Genomic DNA, 24,517 nt, shown 5'->3' on the forward strand with positions numbered 1-24,517 from the left:
AGAAATTTATAGGGTACAGGCAGCAGCACCTGGAAAAAGCATGTGGAAAAGGAAAGAGGTGTTTTAGTTGAAGTCAAATCCAAAGGGGGTCCCTGGCAGAGGAATAAAAACCTCTGGTCGGGGCGAGGCTGGTTTGACCACCTCACTGCTCCAGCGGCCTGTGCACAGCAGGGACCCAGGGGCTGGGCCGCACCCTTTCCGAGCACCTGTGGCTGAATCCCGGAAAGGGAGGCAGGGAGGAGAGGAAGGGAAGGAAAGGAGGGAGCTGCAGGGGCAGGGCCTTGGCGCTGAGGAACTGGGAGCCTAAGCAGCATACCTGCGAACACTGGCTGAACTGCCCTTGGGACTTGTCCTTTTCTAGAGTCAAGCTGAGCCAGGACGCAAGCAGCACCATGTGAGTTTCTCATTGTGAAGGGAGCACCAGATTTAACTATGTGTAATTGAGACGTTTCCTGTGGGTACTCCAGGTCTGCCAAATGGGGGTTCCCTGCAGACCCTACCGTCCCCTAACTGGCTGTCAATTCTGCATCTCCCTCTTCAATTCTGTCAGTATGCCCCTCTCTGGTAGCCTCCCACCCCGGGAGTTCATGGTTCCCTTACCCGAGACCGATGTACCGGATTGTCAAAGTCAGTCCCATCTGGAGCCAAGAGCAGCCAGCCACCATAAATGGGTTTTGCCTAGAGGAGAAAAGGGCAGGTCATCAGTGGCCTTGGACCAGAGAGAGAGAGAGAACAAATTTCAACAGTCAAATTAATGACAAGTACTTGGGAGAAACAGAAGTCACCTCTGCTTAGCACATTCCACACAGCTCATCCCCCAGCCACAGGCTGAGTCTCCAAGAAAGATGTTTGACACAGAGGCTCATGGGAGGTCTGCAGCATCTGGTATGAAGACTGGAACACAACACCCAGCAGGAAGCTGAGAAAGTGCAGAGTTTAGGAACTCCTAAGAAACAGATGCCTCTCTCAAGTTCCCAATCACGCCACCAAGATCAGGAAAAAATGGCATTTTCTTCAAAAGTCCTGTGAGTGCCCATGTGTGCCAGCACTAGCTATATCACATGAACAACAGAGTCAAAAGCCCTCACCCTGATGGTCAAACCAGGGTCTGGGAGAAGAGACACTGCTTTAGTGATCACAGCTAGCACTGGCCAAAGAGCCATCAAATTAGTGGCTGTATGACCTTGGGCTGAAAACCCTTTGAGTCTCAATTCTCCCATTTGAAAGGGAGGAAGATGGATAGTAATTTTATCTAGACCCCATGAAACTTATGTGAGGTTGGACGAGATAATGCAAAGGTGCATAAAATGGTGCAGCCACTGTGGAAAACAGGCTGGCAGTTCCTCAAAAGGTTAACTATAGAATTCCGTGCAACCCAGAATTCCATTCCTAAGTATACACATCCAAGAAAACTGAAAGCAGGTGCTTAAATAAAAACTTGGACATGAATTTTAACAGCACCACTGCAAACAATGACCAAAGGTAAAACCACCTTTAAAATCATCAGCAGATGAATGGATAAACAAACCTGGTGTATCCATACAATGGAATATTATTCAGCAACAAAAAGGCATGAAGTACTGACACACTACAACATGAAGGCATTAGGCTAAGTGTGAGAAGACAGACACAAAAGACCGCAGACATATTATATGATTCCATTCATATGAATAAGTAAATCCATAGAAACAGAAAGCAGGTTAGTGTTGCTAGGACATGGTGGAAACCAGAGATGGGAGTGAATAACAGGTATGGGTTTCTTTTTGTGGTGATGAAAATGTTCTGGAATTAGTGGAGATGATTGCATGAACTTGTGAATATGCTACAAATTACTGAATCATACACTTTAATTTTATGGTGTGTGACTCCTATTTAAAAAAAAGAAAATATCTGAGCTCGGCTGGGCGTGGCTCAGTAGTTGTGCATTGACTTATAAACCAGGAGGTCACGGTTCTATTCCTGGTCAGGGCACATGACCGGGTTGTGGGCTCGATCCCCAGTCAGGGTAAGGGGGCATTCAGGAAGCAGCCGATCAATGATTCTCTCTCATCATTGATGTTACTATCTCTCTCTCCTTCTCCCTTCCTCTCTGAAATAATAAATAAATAAATAAATAAATAAATAAATACATACATACATACATACATACATACATAAATAAATGTGAGGAAAAAATACTGAGTACAGTGTTTGGCCTACATGTGCTTAATAAATGTTATTATTATATTTTTCTATTCAAAGAGTCTCCCTCATCTGAGACCCTGGCAGTAGGAGTTCAACATGAACTAAAAGGTGCAGAGAGATACTCTGGCTCTGCCTCCCATTTTAGCCACCACGGATAGTGAGAAGGGGTTGGAAAAGGCATAAGTAGGCCTATCTGTCTACTACCCTTCGGAGGGCTGTAACACAAACTAAAACCCACCTCTACCTTACTATAAGGACTGATCTCTGGGTGAGCCTTCGGGGTCCTCCTACGATGCTTTTTATTTAATACTCTCCAAACTGGGAGGCCCTGTCACACCACCTCATCTTATAGCTGTGGAATCTGTGACTCAGAAAGGGAAGGTCACTTGCCAGAGGTCACACAGCATCTGTATGAGGCACGAACACTCTTTTTTCTTAGCTTCTGCAGGGTCCTCAAGGCCCCTAAGGGAAGCGCTGGCTTTTCCCCATGAACATAAACAGAGCAGGTAAAGGGGCTTTGGGCAAGGGGTGTGGAGTGGGCTGAAGAAAGTAAGTTGAGAGGCTGGCTTTGATGAAACACCGAGTGGGTGCTGGTAGGGAACCATGGGTTAGGGACACAACTCAGGAGGGCCATGACCTGGGTACCAAGGCAAATCCATAGTGACAAGTACCCAGCAGACTACCTAAATGCCAACAGCAGACCCTGCCGTGTCAGTAGGCCTAGGAGTACCCAGCAGACCCCGCCGTGTGGGTAGGTCTAGGAGTACCCAGCAGACCCCGCCGTGTGGGCAGGCCTAGGAGTACCCAGCAGAGCCCGCCGTGTCGGCAGGCCTAGGAGTACCCAGCAGAGCCCGCCGTGTGGGCAGGCCTAGGAGTACCCAGCAGACCCCGCCGTGTCGGTAGGTCTAGGAGTACCCAGCAGACCCCGTTGTGTCGGCAGGTCTAGGAGTACCCAGCAGACCCCGTTGTGTCGGCAGGTCTAGGAGTACCCAGCAGACCCCGTTGTGTCGGCAGGTCTAGGAGTACCCAGCAGACCCCGTTGTGTCGGCAGGCCTAGGAGTACTCAGCAGACCCCGTTGTGTCGGTAGGTCTAGGAGTACTCAGCAGACCCCGTTGTGTCGGTAGGTCTAGGAGTACTCAGCAGACCCCGTTGTGTCGGCAGGTCTAGGAGTACCCAGCAGACCCCGTTGTGTCAGTAGGTCTAGGAGTACCCAGCAGACCCCGTTGTGTCAGTAGGTCTAGGAGTACCCAGCATAGCCCGCCGTGTGGGCAGGCCTAGGAGTACCCAGCAGACCCCGTTGTGTCAGTAGGTCTAGGAGTACCCAGCAGAGCCCGCCGTGTCGGCAGGCCTAGGAGTACCCAGCAGAGCCTGTCCCCCGGACTGGAGGCTCACAGCAGTTCTGTGAGCAGCAATCCTCCCTCTCAATCCTCGCCTTCTTTCCTGGGCGTGGCCTCTGGCAGACGGAAGGCATTCCCTTCCTGAGAACCCAGAACAACTTGAAATGCAGACACCCCAAGGAAGCTAGCCCCGGGGAACCTGCTCTAAAAACCCATGCTAGCTAGTGCTGTTTTCTGGCTGGGTGGCTGGTTTTTGTTTGTCTGTGTTTTTTGGGGGGTGGGGGCGTGCAGGAGAAGCAGATATCTGTTGTGGATAATGAGGATCCAAGCTGGGCTGTATGGAACCAAAGATGGACTGAGTTTTGTTTCAAGCAGGCTACCCTGGCCTAACCCCCATGTAAAAGCCGCCACATGAAAGCACCCCTTGGCCTGCTTCCTTTCCGATTCCACAGCTTCCCTCACCCCCTCACCGGCCCAACACAGCAGAGGCTGCACCTCTTTCCGGCTCCTCTCTGGGAAGCGTCGGGGTGGACTTAACCCAAAGCCTTTCCAAAAACGGTTCCCTGAAACTTCTCCTCCTGGACTATGGGACAGACATAATTTCCCTATTCCTTCTAAGTACAAATAAAACCCTGGGCATTGGATATAAGACAAAACAGAAGACTCTGAAAGTGAAGAGAAGGCACGCAGGATGGACACTTCAGAACCCAAGAAACGACAAGGAGGTGCATGCCTGGTTTTCTCTTTGCCTCCCGGTCCCAGACGGGGGACTGCAGGAGCAGGCAACCTGGAAATGCCCATGGGCCAAAAGAAACGCCTGCTCTCTCGAGCCAAAGAGCCAGGGAAGGAACAGCGTGGCAAGACAGAAACCTCTCCGACAATAACCACCCTACTCCAGCCAGACACCACAGGAGATGCAGCCCCACTCCCACAGTGCCAACAAGGGCTACACTCCCCACACCCACTGGAGGCGCCCCAGCACCCAGGCCAGGGAGGTGAGGAGGCCAGGCAGGGAGCTAGGACTTCTATTCCCACCCAGCAGGTAACAGGCCTCCTCACTCTCCCTGTGGGGGCGATGTCAGAGGGGGACATATGGAAAGCTGAACTCCCTGCTCCCCCCACAGCAATAAGGCACTTCCCACCTGAGGTGTCGATCAGGGCCCAGTGAGGGGCCTGAACTTCCACCTCCACTTAAAAATAAAAGGCAGGGACTCCCCTCCCCCCACTGCAGCAGTGCCAGGAAAGTCTAGCTGAAAGGGAAGGGCCAAACACAATCCAGAGCCACCTAAAATAACACTGTCAGCCCTGGCTGGTTTGGCTCAGCGGATAGAGCATTGGCCTGCGGACCAAAGGGTCCCAGATTTGATTCTGGTCAAGGGTACGTGCAGGAGGCAACCAATAGATGTGTTTCTCTCACATCAATGTTTCTGTCTTTCCCTCTTTCACTCTTCCTAAAAATCCATGGAAAAATATCCTCGGGTGAGGATTAACCAAAAAAAGAGGAAGAAGAAAGTCATTGTCATACTAAGAATCATGAAAGTTGTAAATGGAATAAACAAAAACATTCAACAGAGGTTAACACCAATGTAGACGTATCAGAATTATCTGATGACCATTTTAAAGCAGCCATGCTAAAACGATTCAGTAAGAAATTATGAACATGCTTAGAATAAACTACACCACAGAAAACCTCAGCAAAGAAACAGGAGATACAAGAATCAAAAGGAAATTTTTATTTTTAAATTTTTTCCATTACCTTTTATCCCCTCTATGCCCTCTACCACCTCCTCCCCTCTCCCTCCACCTCCACAATCACCACTGTTGTCCATGTCCATGATTTCTATTTTTTCGAAAAGGATATTTTTAAACTGAAAAATACAATAGCTGAAATAAAAAGATCAACAGATAGACTCAACAGCAAAATAATGAGAACCAAGGGAAGAATCAGTGAACTATGAGACAAAATAATAGAAACTATCCAATCAGACAACGGAGAGAAAACAGACTGAAAAAATAAGAGAAAAATAGAATCTTAGAGACCTGTGGGTCTGTAACAAAAGCTCTAACATTTGTGTCATCAGAGTTTCAGAAGGAGGGGAGGAGGATTGGGCAGAAATAGCACTTGAAGAAAGAATAGCTGAAAACTTCCCAAATTTGGCCAGAGTAACAACCCATAAATTCAAGAACTTGAGTGACTCCAAAGGATTAAAAAAAAAAAAAAATCCACACCAAGACACATCAAAATTAAATTCTGAAAACTAAAGCCAAAGAAAAAATCTTGAAAGCAGCCAGAGAAAAACAACTATAGATAAGAGAAAAACAAATATAATGACAGTGGATTTCTCATCCAGGACTATGGAGACCTAAAGAAAGTGATACAATATTTTGCAGATGCTGAAAGAAAACAATAGTCAACCCAGAATCCTATATCCAGTGAAAATACCTTTCAGGAATAAAAGGGAATCAAGATATTCTTACATGAAGGAAAACTCAGAGAATCTGTTAACAGACCCACTCTAAAAAATGGCTAAAGAAAGTTCTCTAAACAAAAAGGAAACAATAAAAGAAAACCTGGATCATCATAAAGGAAGCAAGAACATAGTAAGCAAAAATACATGTCATCAGCTTTCCCTTCTTTTCAGTTCTCTAAATTATGTTTGACGACTGATACAAAAATTGTAATTAACACCGTCTAATGTCCTAAATTATGTAGAGAAAATAGTTAAGACACTTACATAGGAAAGGATAAAGGAATATTATGGGAGGAATTTCTTTTAGTTGAATTGATAAAATGACACCACCAATAATAGACTGTGATAAATTATGTATACATAATGTAATGCCTAGAGCAACCACTAAAAAAAATCTATACTGAAAAAAATCACTGTAAGCCATCAAAGTTATCATAAAAATTAAATTGTAAAAAAAAAAAGTTCAAGAAGGAAGAGAAATAAAAATCAAACAGAACAGGAAACAATAATTATACCCTAACATAGCAATGATTATCCTATATAATAAAATGCCAGCCACCATAAGCATAATGACCGGAACAACCAGAGACCAGAACCACCACAGCCCCTCACTGGGCTGGCCCCGCCCCCAAGCAAGTGGTTAGGGGCAATCAGGCAGGCAGGCAAAGTGGTTAGGGGTAATAAGGCAGGAAGACCAGCAGTTAGGGGTGACCAGGTAGGCAGGCAAGTGGTTAGGGGTAATCAGGTAGGCAGGCGAGCAGTTAGGGGCAATCAGGTAGGCAGACGGCCCCTCGAAGGGCTGGCCCCACCCCCCAGCAAAGAAAGAGGAAGGCCCAGGCCAGCCAAGCCATCGCACCCCATGCCTGTCGCCTGCAGAGGGAGGCCACTGGTGGCAGGGAAGGTGGGGGACAGCGCTGTACAGATGGCAAGCAGTGGCAGCGGCGGGGGTGGGGCCAGCTGCCTGCAGCCAGGGGAAGGAAAGCCCGATAGGCCCTGATCTCAGGCCAGGCCTAGGGACCCTACCCGAGGGGTCCAGGATTGTGAGAGGGTGCAGGCCAGGCTGAGGGACCCTCCCGAGTGCATGAAGTTTCATGCACCAGGCCTCTAGTATTATATATAAATGGTCTAAGTACACCAGTTAAAAGACACAGACTGACAGAGCAGATTTTAAACAAAGACCAAACTATAAGAAACTCACAGATAGGTTGAAAAGAAAAGAAAAAATACATCACACAAATAATGATCAAAGGAGAGCAGAGTTGCTATATAGCATCAGATAAAATGGATTTCAAAATAAAGAACATGACCAGAGACAGAAAGGAACATTATATAATGATAAAAGAGTCAATTCACCAAGAAGACAAAGCAACCCTAAATGAATATGCCCCAAGGAACAAAGCTGCAAGGTAATGAAGCAAAACACAGAACTAAACAGAGAAATAAAGAAATCCACAACATGTATTCGCACAGGGACAGGTGCATGCCCCATGTGGAGCGCCCTGCAGAAAGGTGGAAGGTCCTCCCTGGTTACGGGAAAGCAGCATAGAACTGTAAGGCAGTGTCGAGCCTGGCCGGTGTGGCTCAGTGGTTGAGCCTTGGCCCATGAACCAGGAGGTCACAGTTCAATTCCTGATCAGAGCACATGCTCTGGTTGCAGGTCTCATCGCCAGTAGGGACAGAGATCAATGATTCTCTCTCATCATTGATGTTTCTGTCTCTCTATACCTCTCCCTTCCTCTCTCTAAAATCAACAAAAGTATATTTTTAAAAAGATATTTCCTTAGAAAAGATATACACACACACACACACAAGAAAATGTCAACAGCACTGTGGCAAGGGTCAGTTGGGTGTGTGCCTCAGGAATGAACGTTTTGAATGGGAACATTTTGAGTTGAGCTGCCTAGGAGGAATTTGTATGCTAACGAAGGAAACCATGAAGTATCTCAGTCTTTACCAAAGCAGAATGAACACAAAACAAAACAAAGAAAAAAATCCACAATTACAATTGGAACTTCAACAGTCCTCTCTCAACAATTGATAGAATAACAACACAGCAAATCAACAAGGAAATAAAAGTAATCAACACCACCATCAACCAACAGAATCTAGTTGGCAGTTAGAACAGTCCACCAAATACCAGAATATACCTCCCCCCTTTTTTAGGTCCCCACAGAACATATACCATGATAGATCATATTCTGGGCCATAAAACAAACCTCAATAGATTAAAAAAATAGAAATCATAGAGTATGTTCTGTGACCACAATGAAACCAAACTCTATATCAATAAGATAACAGGTTCTAAACAATCCATGAGTCCAAGAGTAAATCACAAAGGAAAATTAAAAAACAAAACAAAAACCAACATATCAAAATTTGTGGAACACAGCTAAGCAGTCCTGAGCGGAAATGCTTAGTTTAGAAAAGAGCCAAGCTTTCCCATCAATAAGCTCCCAACTCAAGAACCCAAAAATGGAGTACAAAATACACCCAAAACAAGAAGAAAAAAAAAGAGCAGAAATCAATTAAAATAGAAAAACAGTAAAATCAATAGAACAGAGCTGAGTCTTTGAAAAAAAAAATCAATGATACTGACAAACTTCAAGCAAAACTGACAAAGAAAAAAGAAAATGACATAAATAAACTTAGGAATGAAGCAGGAGCTATCACTACAGATCCTGCAGACATCAAAAGGATAACAAGGAAATATTATGAACATTTCAACAAACATGAATTTAACAACTTAGATGAAATAGGCCAATTTCTCTCTCTCTCTCTCTCTCCTCTCTCTCTCTCTCTCTCTCTCTCACACACACACACACACACACACACACACACACACACATATATATATGCCATAATTTGAATGGTCCTATCACTATTGAGGAAATGGAATATGTAATTTTTGATGTTTGCTTCACCAAATGTCAGTCTATCAACCATCCAGACGTCCAGGGCCAGAATGCTGAGTGTAGGTGAGTCTCTCTCCTCCCTGCCTGCCACCTAACCTGCAACATCTCTAGGGGAAGTGAATATTTAATTTTTTATATTGACTTTAGAGCGGGATGGAGGGGAAGAGAGAAACAGAAAGAGGGGGAGAGGGAGAGGGAAAGAGAAAGAGAGGGGACAGAGAAAGAGAGAGAGAGAGAGAGAGAGAGAGAGAGAGAGAGAGAGAGAGAGAGAGAGAGAGAGAGACACCAATGTGAGAGAGACACATCAATCGGTTGCCTCACATACACACCCCAACTGGGGATCGAACCTGCAACCTAGGTATGTGTCCTGACCAGGAATCGAACCTGTGATCTTCTGGTGCATGGGACGACATTCTAACCAACTAAGCCACACCAGCCAGGGCTGAATGTGTAATTTTAAAACTCCCAAAAAAATAAATCTCTAGATCCAAATGGTTTTATTGGAGAATTCTACCAAATGTTTAAAGACAAATTAACACCAATTCTACATAGTCTTTTCTAGAAAATAGAAGAAAAAACACTACCAATTCATTTTATGAAGTTAGTAATCTGATATCAAAATCAGACACAGTACCAAAAAAGAGGAAAGAAAAGGAAGTATAGATCAATATTCCTCATAAATAAACATTCAATGCAAAAATCAACAAAATAGAATTCAACAACATCCTATATAATAAAGAGGTAAAATACAAATTGACCATCACTCCAACACACAAGATGGCCACCCCCATGTGGACACAAGATGGCTGCCACAAGATGGCCAGCAGGGGAGGGCAGTTATGGGTGATCAGGCCAGCAGGGGAGGCAGCTGGCAGGGACCAGGCCTGCAGAGGAGGGCAGTTGGGGGAGACCAGGCCTGCAGGGGAGGGCAGTTGGGGGGGGCCAGGCCGGCAGGGGAGGGCAGTTGGGGGAGACCAGGCCTGCAGGGGAGGGCAGTTGGGGGGGACCAGGCCGGTAGGGGAGGGCAGTTGGGGGCGATCAGGCCTGCAAGAGAGGGCAGTTGGGAGGGACCAGGCCTGCAGGGGAGGACAGCTGGGGGCAATCAGACCTGCAGGGGAGGGCAGTTAGGGGCAATCAAGCCAGCAGGGGAGCAGTTAGGCATTGATCAGGCTGGCAGGGGAGTAGTTAGGGGGTGATCAGGCTGGCAGACAGAAGTGGTTACAGGCAATCAGACAGGCAAATGGTTGGGAGCAAGAAGTCCTGGATTGTGAGAGGAATGTCCCAGATTGGAGAGGGTGCAGGCTGGGCTGAGGGACACACACCCCTTGCACGAATTTCGTGCACCGGGCCTCTAGTCTATATATATAAAAGCCCAGCAACCAAAACGACGAAACAACTAGAATGACCAGTCGCTATGATGCACACTGCGGTGGCCAACCGGCCCAATCGGCGCCCCCAACTTCCTGTGTCCCCCCCCCACCCCCGTGGCCGGGCCTAATCGGCCCCCATTGGGGCAGGCTGGCTGGACCCCACCTGTGCACAAATTCATGCACCGGGCCTCTAGTATTTAAAGAATTATATACCACGACCAAGTGGGTTTTATTCCAGGAATGCAAGGCTGGTTTAATTTTTTTTTAATCAATGTAATCCACCATATCAATAGGCTACAGAAAAAAATTCTGTGATTACATCATTTAATGCAGAAAATTCACACATTCATGATTTAGAAAAGAAACAAAAAACCTCAAGAAAGCAGAAATAGAAGGGAGCTTCCGCAACTAATAATGAACATCTACAAAAAACCTAGAGAGCTAACAATGTACATAATGGTGAATGGTGAAAGACTAAATGCTTCCCCTCTAAGATCAGGAACTAGGCAATGACAGCCACTCTCAGAACTGCCAGTGCAATAGGTAAGGAAAGGAAATAGAAAGCATACAGATCAGAAAGAAGAAATATAATATTTAGAGATGACATGTATGTCTTTGTAAAAAATAACAAGGAATCTATAGAAAAAAAACAAACTAGTAAGTTCAGCAAGGTTACAGAATATAAGACTGGTATAAAAAATTGCCTGTAGCACAGCCAACGTAGCTCAGTGATTGTGCGTCGGCCTATGAACCAGGAGGTCACGGTTAGATTCCTAGCCAGGGCACATGCCCAGGTTGGGGGCTCAATCCCCAGTGGGATATGTGTGCAGGAGGCAGCCGATCAATAATTCTCTCTCATCATTGATGTTACTATCGCTTTCTCCCTTCCTCTCTGAAATCAATAAAAAATGTATTTTAAAAAAATTGACTGTAGCCCTGGCCAGTGTTTCTCAGTAGTTAGAGCATCAGCTTGTGCACCAAAGGGTCACAGGTTCAATTCCCAATCAAGGGCATGTACCTGGGTTGCAGGTTTGATCCCCTGCCCTGGCCAGGGCATGTGCGAGAGGCAACCAATTAATGTGTCTCTCTCACATGGATTTGTGTGTGTCTCTCTTCCCCTCCCTTCCTCCCTCCCTTCCACTTTCTCTAAAAATTAATGGAAAACATATCCTCAGGTGAGGATTAACAAAACAAACAAGAAAAATCAACTATATTTCTATATACTAGCAATGAATATGTGGACAACAAAATTAAAAATATAATACCACCTGCAATCACTTTTAAAAAATTAAATAAGTGTAAATCTAACAAAGTATGTACAGAATTTACATGCTGAGAACTATACAATGTTGATAAAAGAAATCAAAGAAGATCTAATAAAAGGAGAAACATATTGTATTTATAGACTAGAAGATTCTAGGATGTTAATTCTCCCCTAATTGGTATACAGGTTTAACACAATTACTATCAAAAGCTCAGCAAGAGTTTTTGTATATATAAACAAGATCATTCTAAAATGCATTTGGAAAGGCAAAGAAAGTAGAATTTTTAAAAATTAAAGAAGAAGAAAGTGGGAGGAATTCATCTACCCGATTCCTAGATCATTGTTTACCCACAGTAATCAAGACTGTGTGGCATCAGTGGGAGGTTAGACACATTAGATCAATGGGACAGAATAGAAAACCAAAGTAGGCCCACACGAATATGCCCAAATTAATTTTTTAAAAAGGTGATAAGCAATTCAACAAAGCTCAAGAGGCAGCCTTTCAACAAAGGGTCCTGGGGCAAATGGACATCCACAAGCAAAAAATAAATAAATAACCTCAACCTTATACAAAAAATAATTCAAACTGGAACACAAACTTAAATTAGCAAATTAGACTTCATTAAAATTAAAAACTTTTACTCTACCAAAGATCATCTTAGGAGGCTGAAAGATAAGCCACAGAATGGGATAAAAATTTGCAAACCAAATATCTAATGAAGGACTAGTGTAGTGATGGCAAACCTATGACACGCGTGTCAGCACTGACACGCGTAGCCATTTTTGATGACACGCGGCCGCTGAGGCGACCACATGCCGAGGATGAAACATTTGCTGCTCCTGAGGATGAAACATTTGTGAAATAATGTTTTTTCCTCAAAGTGACACACTACCCGAGTTATGCTCAGTTTTTTGGCGAAGTTTGACACACCAAGCTCAAATGGTTGCCCATCACTGGACTAGTGTGTGTGTGTGTGTGTGTGTGTGTGTGTGTGTGTGTATAATATATAAAACCTTTCAAAACTCAATAGTAAAAAAATAAAATCCAATTAGAATGGGGCAAAAGTCATGAAAAGATATTTCACATTATTAGATATGAAGCTTTGTACATAGCCAAGAAGCACATGAAAATATGTTCAACGGGGGAGAAACCAAGATGGCGGCATAGGTAATCACCTATATGTGCTGCCTCTCACAACCACATCAAAACCACAACTAAGGGGAGAAAACCAAGATGGCGGCATAGGTAAACACCTAACCTGCAGCCTCGCACAACAATTTCAAAAATACAACTAAAAGTCAAAACGGACATCATCCAGAACCACAGGAAAGCTGGCTGACTGAAACGCCCACAACTAGAAGGAAAGAGAAAACCACAAGGAAAATCAGAGGAGCCGTAGGAGCCTGAGGTATGGAGACACGGGCGCGCAGCGTGCGAGGAGGACGGAGCCGCAGAGGACGGGGCAGCTGAGTGCCTGGCCGGCGCTCTCTAGCAGGAAGGAGATAAAAGCTCCAGATTGCGCTGAACCCCAGCTCCGACTGCACTGAACCCCAGTTCCGGGCAAGACCCTGGGAAGCCAGGCTCATACTGGGGGAATCTGGGCTGTAAGGTGGAAACTCAGGGGAGCGGCGAAAGGCAGAGCTCCGGAGGCACGCACATGAATGCGCGCAGAGGACGGACTGTTAACTGTGCCGCTGAATTGCCCTAGCGGGAAGGAGACAAAAGCTCCAGACTGCGCTGAACCCCAGCTCCGACTGCACTGAACCCCAGTTCCGGACGAGACCCTGGGGACCCAGGCTCATACTGGGGGAATCTGGGCTGTAAGGCGGAAACTCGGGAGCGGCGAAAGGCAGAGCTCCGGAGGCGCGCACGTGAATGCGCGCAGAGGACAGACTGTTGACTGTGCCGCTGGATTGCCCTGGTGGGAAGGAGACAAAACCTCCGGACTGCGCTGAGCCCCAGTTCCGACTGCACTGAAACCCAGTTCCGGGAGAGAATCTGGGAATCCAGATTCATTGGGGGAAAGACTAGACTGTTTGGCAGCGGGCGAAACTCCAGGGCGCCTTTCTCTCAGAGGTGCTTGCAGGGAGTACAGAGGGACACTGAGACCCAGGAACCTCATAGGGCGGGGCTGACGGGAAGCCAAGGCTGTAGGCTCCACCCTGAAACTCCGCCCCATCCAAGCTGAGCACAGAGGATTTTACAATTTTGCAAGTCTAGTTGAATAAGGCTGTCTCCCGGCGTAGACACAGCTGATCCTCACAGCCAATTGGCCTGGAGGTCAAATCCTCCCAGTGTACCAACAGCAATCAAAGCTTAACAACACCAAGACTTTGCACTCAGCCCACAAAGGGGGGTACCAAGAGCAACCACTTAGGGAGATTGGGGAGGCTGAGCTACCGGCCCCTATAGGTCACTGACCACACAAAGCCACTCCATCAACATAGGGAGGCAGCCAAAATGTGGAGACACCGAAGCAGGTCAGAATAGAAGAGATGGAGGAAAGTAAACTAATGGACGACACAGTGTTCAGAACCACATTTATAAGGTTACTCAAGAATCTTCTAAAAACCGCTGATAAACTTGAAGAGACCTTCAAGGACCTTAATGAGAATACCAAAAAAATGGAAAAGGACCAGTCAGAAATTATGCATACACTGTCTGAAATAAAGAATATACAGAAACTCAACTGTAGATCACCATACCCCAAGAGTCAAACCAAAGATCTGGAACATGAGGAAGCAAAAAACACCCAACCAGAGAGGGGGAAAGTAAGAAGAATCCAAAAGTGTGAGGATAGTATAAGGAGCCTCTGGGATGGCTTTAAGCGTACCAACATCCGAATTTTTGGGGTGCCAGAAGAAGAGAGAGAGAGCAAGATAATGAAAACCTATTTGAAGAAATAATGACAGAAAACTTCCCCCACCTGGTGAAAGAAATAGACTTACAAGTCCAGGAAGCGCACAGAACCCCAAACAAGAGGAGTCCAAAGAGGACCACACCAAGACACATCATAATTAAAATGCCAAGGGCAAAAGACAAAGAGAGAATCTTGAAAGAAGCAAGAGAAAAGCAGTTAGTTACCTACAAGGGAGCACCCATACAACTATCAGCTGATTTCTCAACAGAAACTATGCAGGCCAGAAGGGAGTGGCAAGAAATATTCAAAGTGATGAACAGCAAGAACCTACAACCAAGATTACTCTACCCAGCAAAGCTATTGTTCAGAATTGAAGGTCAGGTGAAGAGCTTCACAGACAAGAAAAAGCTAAAGGAGTTCATCACCACCAAACCAGGATTACATGAAATGCTGAAGGGTATTCTTTAAGAAGAGGAAGAAGAAAAAAAGGTAAAGGTAAAAATTATGAACAACAAAAAGACATGAAATACATACCTACCAACAAGTGAATCTAAAAATCAAGTGAATAAAAAAATCTGAAGAACAGAATGGACTGGTGAATATAATAGAATCAGGGACATAGAAAGGGAGGCGACAGACAATTCTCAGGGGGAAGGGGGTCTGAGGGGTGCAGGAAGAGACTGGACAAAAATCTTACACCTATGGATGAAGACAGTGGCGGGGGGGAAAGGATATGGGGTGGGGTGGGGAATCAGGTGGAGGGGAGCTATGGCGGGGGGAAGAAGAACACCTGTAATAATCTGAACAATAAAGATTTATTTAAAAAAAAGAATTCTAAAAAAAAGTTAAAAAACAAACAAACAAAAACCCCACAACTAAACGGCAGAACAACTACCACCCAGAACCGCGGGAAGGGTGGCTGAGTGGAAGTTCCACAACTGGAGAGGTGAAGAAAGGGCATTGAGACGGGTAAGAGGTGTGGAGGCGCGGAAAGTGCTGGCACCTGGATGTGCTGCTCTTTTAACTGGGTGGGAGATACAAGCTCCCACTTGCTCTGACCTCCAGTTCTGGGCAAGACTCTGGGGGACCCAGGCACATACAGGGTGAAACTGGACTGTCTGGCATCGGGACAGGAACGCGAGGGCGGCTTACTCTTAGAGGTGCTTGCAGCGATCATTGTTCTTGCACAGGGGTGCAGGACACGGAGAACCTGGGACTTCTCTGGGTTCAGGTCAGTCATTGCTGTTTGCTACGCCCTGATGATTCCCAGAGACCCGGCCCCATCCAAGCTGTGTGCAGAGGCTTTTTCATATGAATGGCCTGTCCTTTCACCTAAAACAAACTGCAGCTGGGTCAGAGAGCCCCAGAGATTCCAAAAGAAGGCCCACTGCCTGGCAGCAGCAGCGGCCTTGCTCCACAGCTGGGCATCGTCTGGGCATCGTCTGGGCACGATTATAACCTTATAAAACCACAGTTATAAGGTTACTCAAGAATCTTCTAGAAACCGAGAAATTTAGTGAGACCCTCAAGGATATGAAAAAGGACAAATCAGAAATTTAGCATACACTGACTGAAATAAAGAATAATATACAGGAGGAGGAACCAAGATGTCAGCAAAGGTAAACACCTGAATTTGCTGCCTCGCACAACCACTTCAAAACTACAACTAAAAGACACAACGGATACCATCCAGAACCACGGGAAGGCTGGATGAGTGGAAGTTATACAAATAGAAGGAAAGTGAAAAGCACACTGAGACTGGGAGGAGGTGCGGAGGTGTGGAAGTGAAGTGCAGATGCACAGAGGCGTGCGGAAAAGGGCTGGCAACTGAGTACGCTGTTGTCTTTTTCAATCAGGAGGGAGATACAAGCTCCCAACTGCTCTGAACTCCAATTCCGGGCGAGACTCTGGGGACCCAGACTCATACAGAGAGAAACTGGACTGTTTGGCATCGGACTGGAACGTGAGGGCGGCTTTCTCTCAGAGGTGCTTGCAGTGATCATTGTTCCTGCATGGAGCTGCGGGACACAGAGACCTGGGGACCTCTTCAGGGCAGGGCTGATGGGCAGCCATTGCTGTTTGCTCCACCCTGGTGATTCCCTGAGACTCCGCCCCACCCAATTTACAACCCCACCCAAGCTGTGCGCAAAGGCTTTTGCATATGAATGGCCTGGCCTTTTGCAATCTAAAACCTAACATACTGCAGCTGGGTCAGAGAGCCCCAGAGCCTCCAAAAGAAGGCCCAAAGCTGGACAGTAGCTTGCACTGCCTCACAGCTGGGCCTCATCTGGGCACCTCCAAACCCCAAAGATCTGCAGATCTCTCTGTAGCTCCTGCTGGGTGGCCTCAGGCAGTGTCTGACTTTGCACCTCCTTGGAGATCCAAAAGCCAGTGTACCCAGTGGTCAGAGTGAGACCATCCAGATTACAACTCTTCATATCCATAAGAGACACACTCAGGGGGCAGACTCAGTGAGCACCAAAGTCCCACTGAAGCAAATCCTGCCCCATAAGGGTGTCTCCAGCACAGAAGTTCTCCCATCGTAGACACAATTGATCCCCACAGCCAATTGGCCTGGAGGTCAATTCCTCCCAGTGATACCAACAGCAATCAAGGCTTAACCCTACCAGACCTGAGGCCCTGAACCTAACTGTCCCCTTAAACCACACAATGTCAATTCAAACACACGGGGGCAGACATTTGCAATGGCTAACCATGAGGTTTGACCACAATTGGTTGGTTATTTTTAGTTTGTGACGCATTTTTTTTCACGTACTAGGCAAAGTACTGAAAATTAGGTACAGCGGTATAGTGGCAGATTCAGAAATTACCAAAAAATTGGTACAGTGGTCTGGTAGGGTTAACTACAACAAGACTGTGCACACAGCCCACAACGGGGTGCACCAAGAGTGTCCACCTCAGGTAATTAGGGAGGCTGAGCCACTGGGCCCTATAGGACACCTAGCATACAAAGCCACTCTATCAACTCAGGGAAGCAGCCAAAATACGGAGACAAAGAAACAGGTCACAAATGAAAGAAATGGAGGAGAGCAAACTACTGGATATAGAGTTCAAAACCACGGTTATAAGATTACTCAAGAATCTTCCAGAAACCTCCAAGAAATTTAGTGAGACCCTCAAGGACATGAAAAAGGACCAAATAGAAATTAATCATACACTGACTGAAATAAAGAATAATATACAGAGATCCAACAGCAGACTAGAGGATCGCAAGAATCAAGTCAAAGATTTGAAATACAAAGAAGCAAAAAACACCCAACCAGGAAAGAAAAAAGAAAAAAGCATCCAAAAATATGAAGATAGTGTAAGGAGCCTCTGGGACAACTTCAAGCGTACCAACATCCCAATTATGGGGGTGCCAGAAGAAGAGAGAGAGCAAGATATTGAAAACCTATTTGAAGAAATAATGACAGAAAACTTCCCCTACTTGGTGTAAGAAATAGACTTTCAAGTCCAGGAAGCGCAGAGAACCCCAAACAAAAGGAATCCAAAGAGGACCACACCAAGACACATAATTAAAATGCCAAGGGCAAAAGACAAAGAGAGAATATTAAAAGCAGCAAGAGAAAAACAGTTACCTACAAGGGAGTACCCATATGACTGTCAGCTGATTTCTCAACAGAAACGATGCAGGCCAGAAGGGAGTGGCAAGAAATATACAAAGTGATGAATAGCAAGAACCTACAACCAAGATTACTCTACCCAGCAAAGCTATTGTTCAGAATTAAAGGTCAGATAAAGAGCTTCACAGACAAGAAAAAACTAAGGGAGTTCATCACCACCAAACAAGTATTATATGAAATGCTGAAGAAGAGGAAGAAAAAGGTCAAGATAAAAATTATGAACAACAAAGTGACAACAAATACATATCTATCAACAAGTGAATCTAAAAATCAAGTGAATAAAAAATCTGAAGAACAGAATAAACTGGTGAATATAATAGAATCAGGGGCATAGAAAGGGAGTGGACTGACAATTCTCAGGGGGAAGGGGGTGTGGAGGTGCAGGAAGAGATTGGACAAAAATCTTACACCTATGGATGAGGACAATGGGGGGGGGGGTAAGGGCATGGGGTGGGGTGAGAACTGGGTGGAGGGGAGCTATGGGGGGAAAAAAGAGGAACAACTGTAATAATCAGAACAATAAAGATTTATTTAAAAAAATATGTTCAACATCATTACCCATTAGAGACATGAAAATTAAAACCTGTGAGATATTACTACACACCTATCAGAATGGTTTAAATTTAAAAAACTAAACAGTAAGACCCCCGAGCATGGATTTAAACTGCACAGGTCCACTTATACAAAGATTGTTTTCATAAATACCTGTACCGTGGGTGTGAAGGGCCAAGTGCATGCACTGATCTGATCTATGCCATTTTATATAAGCATCCTCGGATTTTGGTACCGAGGGTAAGGGGAGGGGGGGGGGGGGGTCCTAGAACCAACCCTCCAAGGATACTGGAGAACAACTAAGTTTGGGGAGAATCTAAATTACACATGGGTTTTTTAATGTGTGTGTGTAGGGGGTGGGGGGGTCAATGCCCCTAACTCCACATTGTTCAAGGGTCATCTATATATCACTCATACATTGCTGAGGGCATGTAAAATGGGACAACCAGTCTGAGAAAGTTTGGTTTAACTTTTAAAAAATTAAACACACAACTATCATACAACCCAACAACTGCACTCCTGGATATTTATTCCAGAAAGAATGAAAGCTTACATTCACACAAAAACTGCACACAAATAATTATAGCAACTTTATCATAATAGCCAAAAACTGGAAGCAATGCAGATGTCCTTCAATGGGTGAACATAAAAACGGTTAAACAAACTGTGGTACATGACACCATGGAATACTAGTGAGCAATAAAAAGGAACCAACTATTGATACATGTAACCTGGATGAATCACCGGGGAATTATGATGAGTGAACAAAGTCAATCCCCAAAGGTTACATGTTGTATGATTCTATTTACATATAACTTTCTTGAAATGTGGCATTTATAGAAACGAAGAACAATTCATGGCGACCAGGGTCCAGGAGGCAGTAGTGCTCAGAGGGCAGGAGGGGTGGCTGTGAGGGTTCCTGGGTGATGGAAGGGCCCTGCATGGTGTCACTGTCATTGTCCTGTAATTGTCTAAGACCAGGGGAACCCAGGGGAAGGATACATGGGATCCCTATGTAGGATTTCTGACAACTTCACGGGAAGCTACAATTATCTCAAAAGAAAAGGTTTAAAAAATAAATCATACTTGCTACTTCCTGATATTCCCTTCACCCACACACAGGGATAATACGGGAAGGTAGACCTGGCACAGCCTGAGAGCCAGAGCCTCCAGCCATAAAGGCCTCCGCAGCCCACTGAGGTCCACAGGGGTCTTCCCAGGCAGGGCTTCCTGGCACGCCCCTCAGCGGCACTGCATGAGCTCCCTAGCCTTTCCCACGCTTTTGGAGGCCACATGCAAGCACACACACATCCTCTCTCAGGCCTGCCTGCCTGACCACAGCTAGGTTCTCGCCTCGCCACCTTCCTCGGGCAGACCTGGGTTGCATCAAAGAAAGTCCCAACTGTCTCAACTCAGGTGAAATGGGCAGGCGCAGGCAGGGAGCTGCTCACAGCACTGTCAAGCTGCCACACTCATGCTTCCCAGGAACATACAGGCTCTGGACCCAGCCACTCAACCACAACCAGCTCCTAGGCATCTAGAACATGATAGGCTTGGCTCTCAGGTCCATGTGGCCTGTGTGCGGCTCCAGGAGCAGGGAGGGGAGTGGGCGGTGGATTCCTAACCGGTGGTTAACCTTACTTTTCCTGTCTCCTTGGCTCATCTGCCCTGAGAGAGCATGTGGTGTTGAGACAGGCAGTCAGACACATCAGACAATATGGTACTAAGAGGAGAGACCCAAAACTATCAATGCAAAAAGGGTCCCCCCCTTTCCCATCCCCCTGGTAAACATCCCATCATCCTGAAGTCCCTCTACTATCTGGTGCTTCCTCACCATCCAAAACTCACCTCCACAAATACCTTCTACTACATGAAATAGGGTGATTCACTGTCCCCTACAGAAGACTCCTCAAAATCTCACGCCCGCTTCAAAAACAGTAAATGACCCAAAGCCAACTGTTACTGAGACTTACTATGGCTGCTGCTGCCATTAATCCAGGACACTCTATCCACCCCCCCCCCCCGGCCCCGCCCCCGCCCCCGGAACTGCTGTGTCATGCTTACATCTCCCACGGGAACGAAAATGTCTCAGGCCTCTGAGATCTGAAGCCATGTTTTGTGCGGTGGGCTCTTCAGCCCATCCTGCTGGCAGCTCCCTCTTCACCCCCCCACGCCTCTCCTCCAACCCTAGGCCATCCATGTCCCTCTGTCGTATACCACCTCAGCTCACCGTGGACAGGAATCTCACTTCTAGCTCGTGAAGTGCCCAGTACCAAGCAGGCCTCCGGGGACTAAAGGAAAAAACACAGGAATGACTCAATGGCCACATTTATTAGTCACTACCACACAACTGAGAACCGAACTGCTGGCAAGGCCTTCCCAGCCAAGATCTGGGTGAGCTTGGACCACATCTCCATTTCCACAGATGGAGCTCCCAGTCCCTAGGAGATACCGGTCAGCACCGAGGGACAACCAGCATGCTGAAGAGTAAGCAGACAAGCTAGACTCCAATTCCACTTGTCCCTCCTCTGAGTCCAATCCCCAGCCACACTGGCAAAGACAGAGAATCAGCAGTGTGGAAGCTGGCATTCCCAGAGAGCAGCAATATGGCAAAAACAATGACGTTTCCATGTTCCTGCCCCATAACCTCGCAGCCAGAAACAGTCTAAAGAAATAACAGAGAGAGAAGGAAAAAGTTCCACTCAATGTCCCACAAGGAAGTGCCTAAATGAATGCTAATTTATCAACTCACCAAAATATACACAGCCATATTTATATAAATAAATAAGGAATTCAAGAAACTCTCCAGAGTATGACCCACAGGATGCCATCAGGCCAGTGCTCTCCTGGGTGCGGGCGCCTTCTGGAGGTGTCCGCAGAATTTCCCAGGAGCGACTCTGATGCTGGGATCAGCCAGGGTTTCAGAGTCGAACACAGGAAGTGCACAGTCTCACCCTGAGAGGCTCTGGTGCAGGGAAGACCAGACACGGGAACAGGCACCGGAGTAGAATGTAAAAATAAGGGCTCTGTTTATAAAGTGCATACAAATGGAGAAAGACTGGGATCAACACGACAATAGCTGTTGTGTTAACTGTTAGGATCATGAACAAGTCTTGGGGTTTTATTTTTACTGATTTTTGTAAAGTAATGCTACTATATAGCACTCTCTACTCCACTCTCCACCAGTGACTGACCTACCAGCTCTGAGCAGTTAAAGACTGGCCTGGAAACCAGGAGGCCTAAGTTCAAGTGCTGGTCCATGACTTAGTCACTGTATGGCCCAGTGCAAGACATTACCCCGTTAACCTATTTCATCATCCACAACACAGAAAAATACAAACACCCTTTCCATATTTTTAAATCACATCCGAAGCAAACACACACTGAGTAATTATGCCTCAGAATCAGAGACATACATCCCAGTGCCGACATGGGGCCATGTACACATGCAGCTCGTGCTCAAACCAAACTGCGGGCAGGGCAGTGTTCAGGGAAGTGAGCCTCACCATAAAGTTGATGAGTACGGGTCCATCCCAGAACAGTGTGATGGGCAGGACTACAGAAACCAATTCAGAGGAACCCCGGGGCTCCCAACTCTGAGGATAGGGGCAGAGCATGCAAACCCCACACTAGGCTGAATGCCTGAATTCCAAGCAGAGTGACTATCCTCATGAAATTTCTTAAAAAGGAAAGTCCCACACAGTCCTGAAGGATCCATACCTGTAGGCAACAGTATCCCAGCTCGGGAAATCCCGGGGGCAAATATTTCTCTGAGCCAAAGGTGGGGGCTGGGGAGCTGCACTGGAGCATTAAGGAAAAGCAGACGAGCAAATAGCCCTTGGGTAGCAGGGTCACTGAAAGACCGAGGGGCAGAGTGTGTGTAAATCGCAGCTAACATGCCTTCTAAGGTTTTGAGGTTAGTTCCTTGCCCTTTTCTTTTTTCCAGGAGTTTCTGTGGAAACACTTGCACACTCATAGCAAGCAGGCTGTTTAATATTTCCTATATTCGATTCCAAAAGGAGAAACAACGCTGGGGTAGCAGCCATCGGCCATCCTTATAAGTTTGTAAATCACAGGAGATTTCAAGGTCACCTGTCATTTCTGGGACATTTAAACGTTAAGCCAGTAAGATGAGATGTGAGCACAGGCCAAAGTTCAGTCTCAGGTCGTACCCCTGCCAAGACCTCACTGTGCCCTGTGGCCGCCCAGATGGACAGCAGGAGAACCAGACAGCTTAAACCCAAGAACAATGAGGAGGGAAGTTTTCCAGCACAGCTTTGTGCCCACCTGCCTGCCCCACACCAAGGGTCAGCACACACCTTAACCGTGCCCAGTAGGGCCACGAGCCCTATCAAAATGGGACTTCTCTTTTAGAACAAACCTGCCAGGGCCAATAAGCATCGACAAAGACAACGCTTACCATCACTGGATCCTCTGAGAGGCCACATACAAATCTGTCCCCACAGGCCATGTGAACCGAACTGCTGAACGGTCCTCTCTAAACCTCCTCAGGGGTTCTCCAGCCCTGCTGGCCATTCTGCTCTGAACCCAAACTACATTCCTCAGGGCAGCTGCATCTGCTAGCACAAGCTTCCAGGGCCGGTCATCTGCCTCCAAAAGGCAGCAGAGAACAACTGGCCAAAATGAACATACTCATAATTGAGCTGCAGCCTCTGCAAGTGACTCACCATGATCAGGACCCAGGGCCACGTGACCAGGGCGAGAAGCCCAGTCTTCGGAGTGAGAAAGGCTGCTGCTCACCAGCATGTGGCCTTGAGGACCTAAGTAAGTACACTGGGGAGTCTGTTTAAAATGCCCATTGGTTTCCTCTCTTAGCACATGCGTCCTGCTCCCCATGGCTTAGGAGGCTCTAGGTATATCACATCACTTGCTCTTCAATTCTCGCAACAAACCTATGAGGTAAGTACCATTAATATATCCACTGTGCATATGAGGAAATGAAGATTCACAGAAAGGTTAAGTGACCTAAGGCCCAGAGCTAGGGTATGAGCCAAGGCCCTTAACACTGACACAGCCTCATGTCCGGGAGCCACTCCTGAAGGAGAAGGCTGGAGCCATCCCGCAGGAAGTACATTCCCAAGTGGGGTATTCTCCTGGGTAGTCTAGTCCTGCCTAGCACATCACTCAGACGCCCCCAGACATCCTTGCAGCGATGCCCACGGCCTGCGTGTGGCCTGTTTGAATTCATCACTACACAATGAACCGACCCCGCACCCTTCCACGGAGCTCCCACTCCGATGGCTTGGGCACATGGCTGTTAAGGAGCTGACAGACTGTGGGACCTTTTCCAGGAGGAGTCTTTCCTACGTGTGCAAGCCGTGTGAGCACGGGCTCCTACCTCCACGCCACCCAGGAAAAGCAGAGCCTAAGGAGGTCATCCTGTAATTTATCACCAAACTGGACACTCTGGGGAATAGATAGGAACCCTAGTGATTACGTCAGGACATGCAGCCCCGGGACTCTGAAGAAACGCAGTTTACCAAGCTTTGCTGGCCAAGGCTGGCCGTGCAAGATGTCAAAGCCACTGGGAATGCCCACATGAGACAAAGGCAAAAAAGTGGAGCAAGAGAAAAAGACTCCATGCGGTGGAACAGAGAGGCGAGGTCTGAGAGAGACATCGTGAGGAATGAGCCAAGGACCAACTTCGGAAATAAAGACCAGGACATGGGCCAGGGAAAAGCAGCACAGCTGGGCCGGTGTAAGGCCGGCTGGTCTGTGCAGAAGGCCGAAATTCCCTCCAGAGGCAGCGGCAGAGCTTTACACACGGTGCCACCCCACCTGGCAGCACGTTGTGGGGTCTGGGGTTCAAAGACATGCCAAGAACTCCATGAGGCCTGGTCTTTTCAGGGCCTACTCCTCCAGAGCTACCGCAGAAGCCCCAAATCTCAAATCAGTCTGTC

At 46.7% G+C, this 24,517-nt stretch overlaps 1 protein-coding gene across 1 annotated transcript in view; it reads right to left on the bottom strand.

Moving 5' to 3' along the window:
• MPRIP (myosin phosphatase Rho interacting protein) overlaps window positions 1–24,517 on the bottom strand; it is a gene marked incomplete at its 5' end in the record, with an annotated part of 198,347 nt that overhangs the window by 147,229 nt on the left and 26,601 nt on the right. The window contains 2 exons of the mRNA XM_079799122.1: window positions 601–678; window positions 1,089–1,108. Of these exons, the coding sequence (XP_079655248.1) occupies window positions 601–678; window positions 1,089–1,108 (98 nt within the window). The remainder of the gene's footprint in view (window positions 1–600; window positions 679–1,088; window positions 1,109–24,517) is intronic.

This window comes from Cnephaeus nilssonii, assembly GCF_951640355.1.
Source record: "Cnephaeus nilssonii genome assembly, chromosome: 19".
Lineage (NCBI taxonomy): Eukaryota > Metazoa > Chordata > Mammalia > Chiroptera > Vespertilionidae > Cnephaeus > Cnephaeus nilssonii.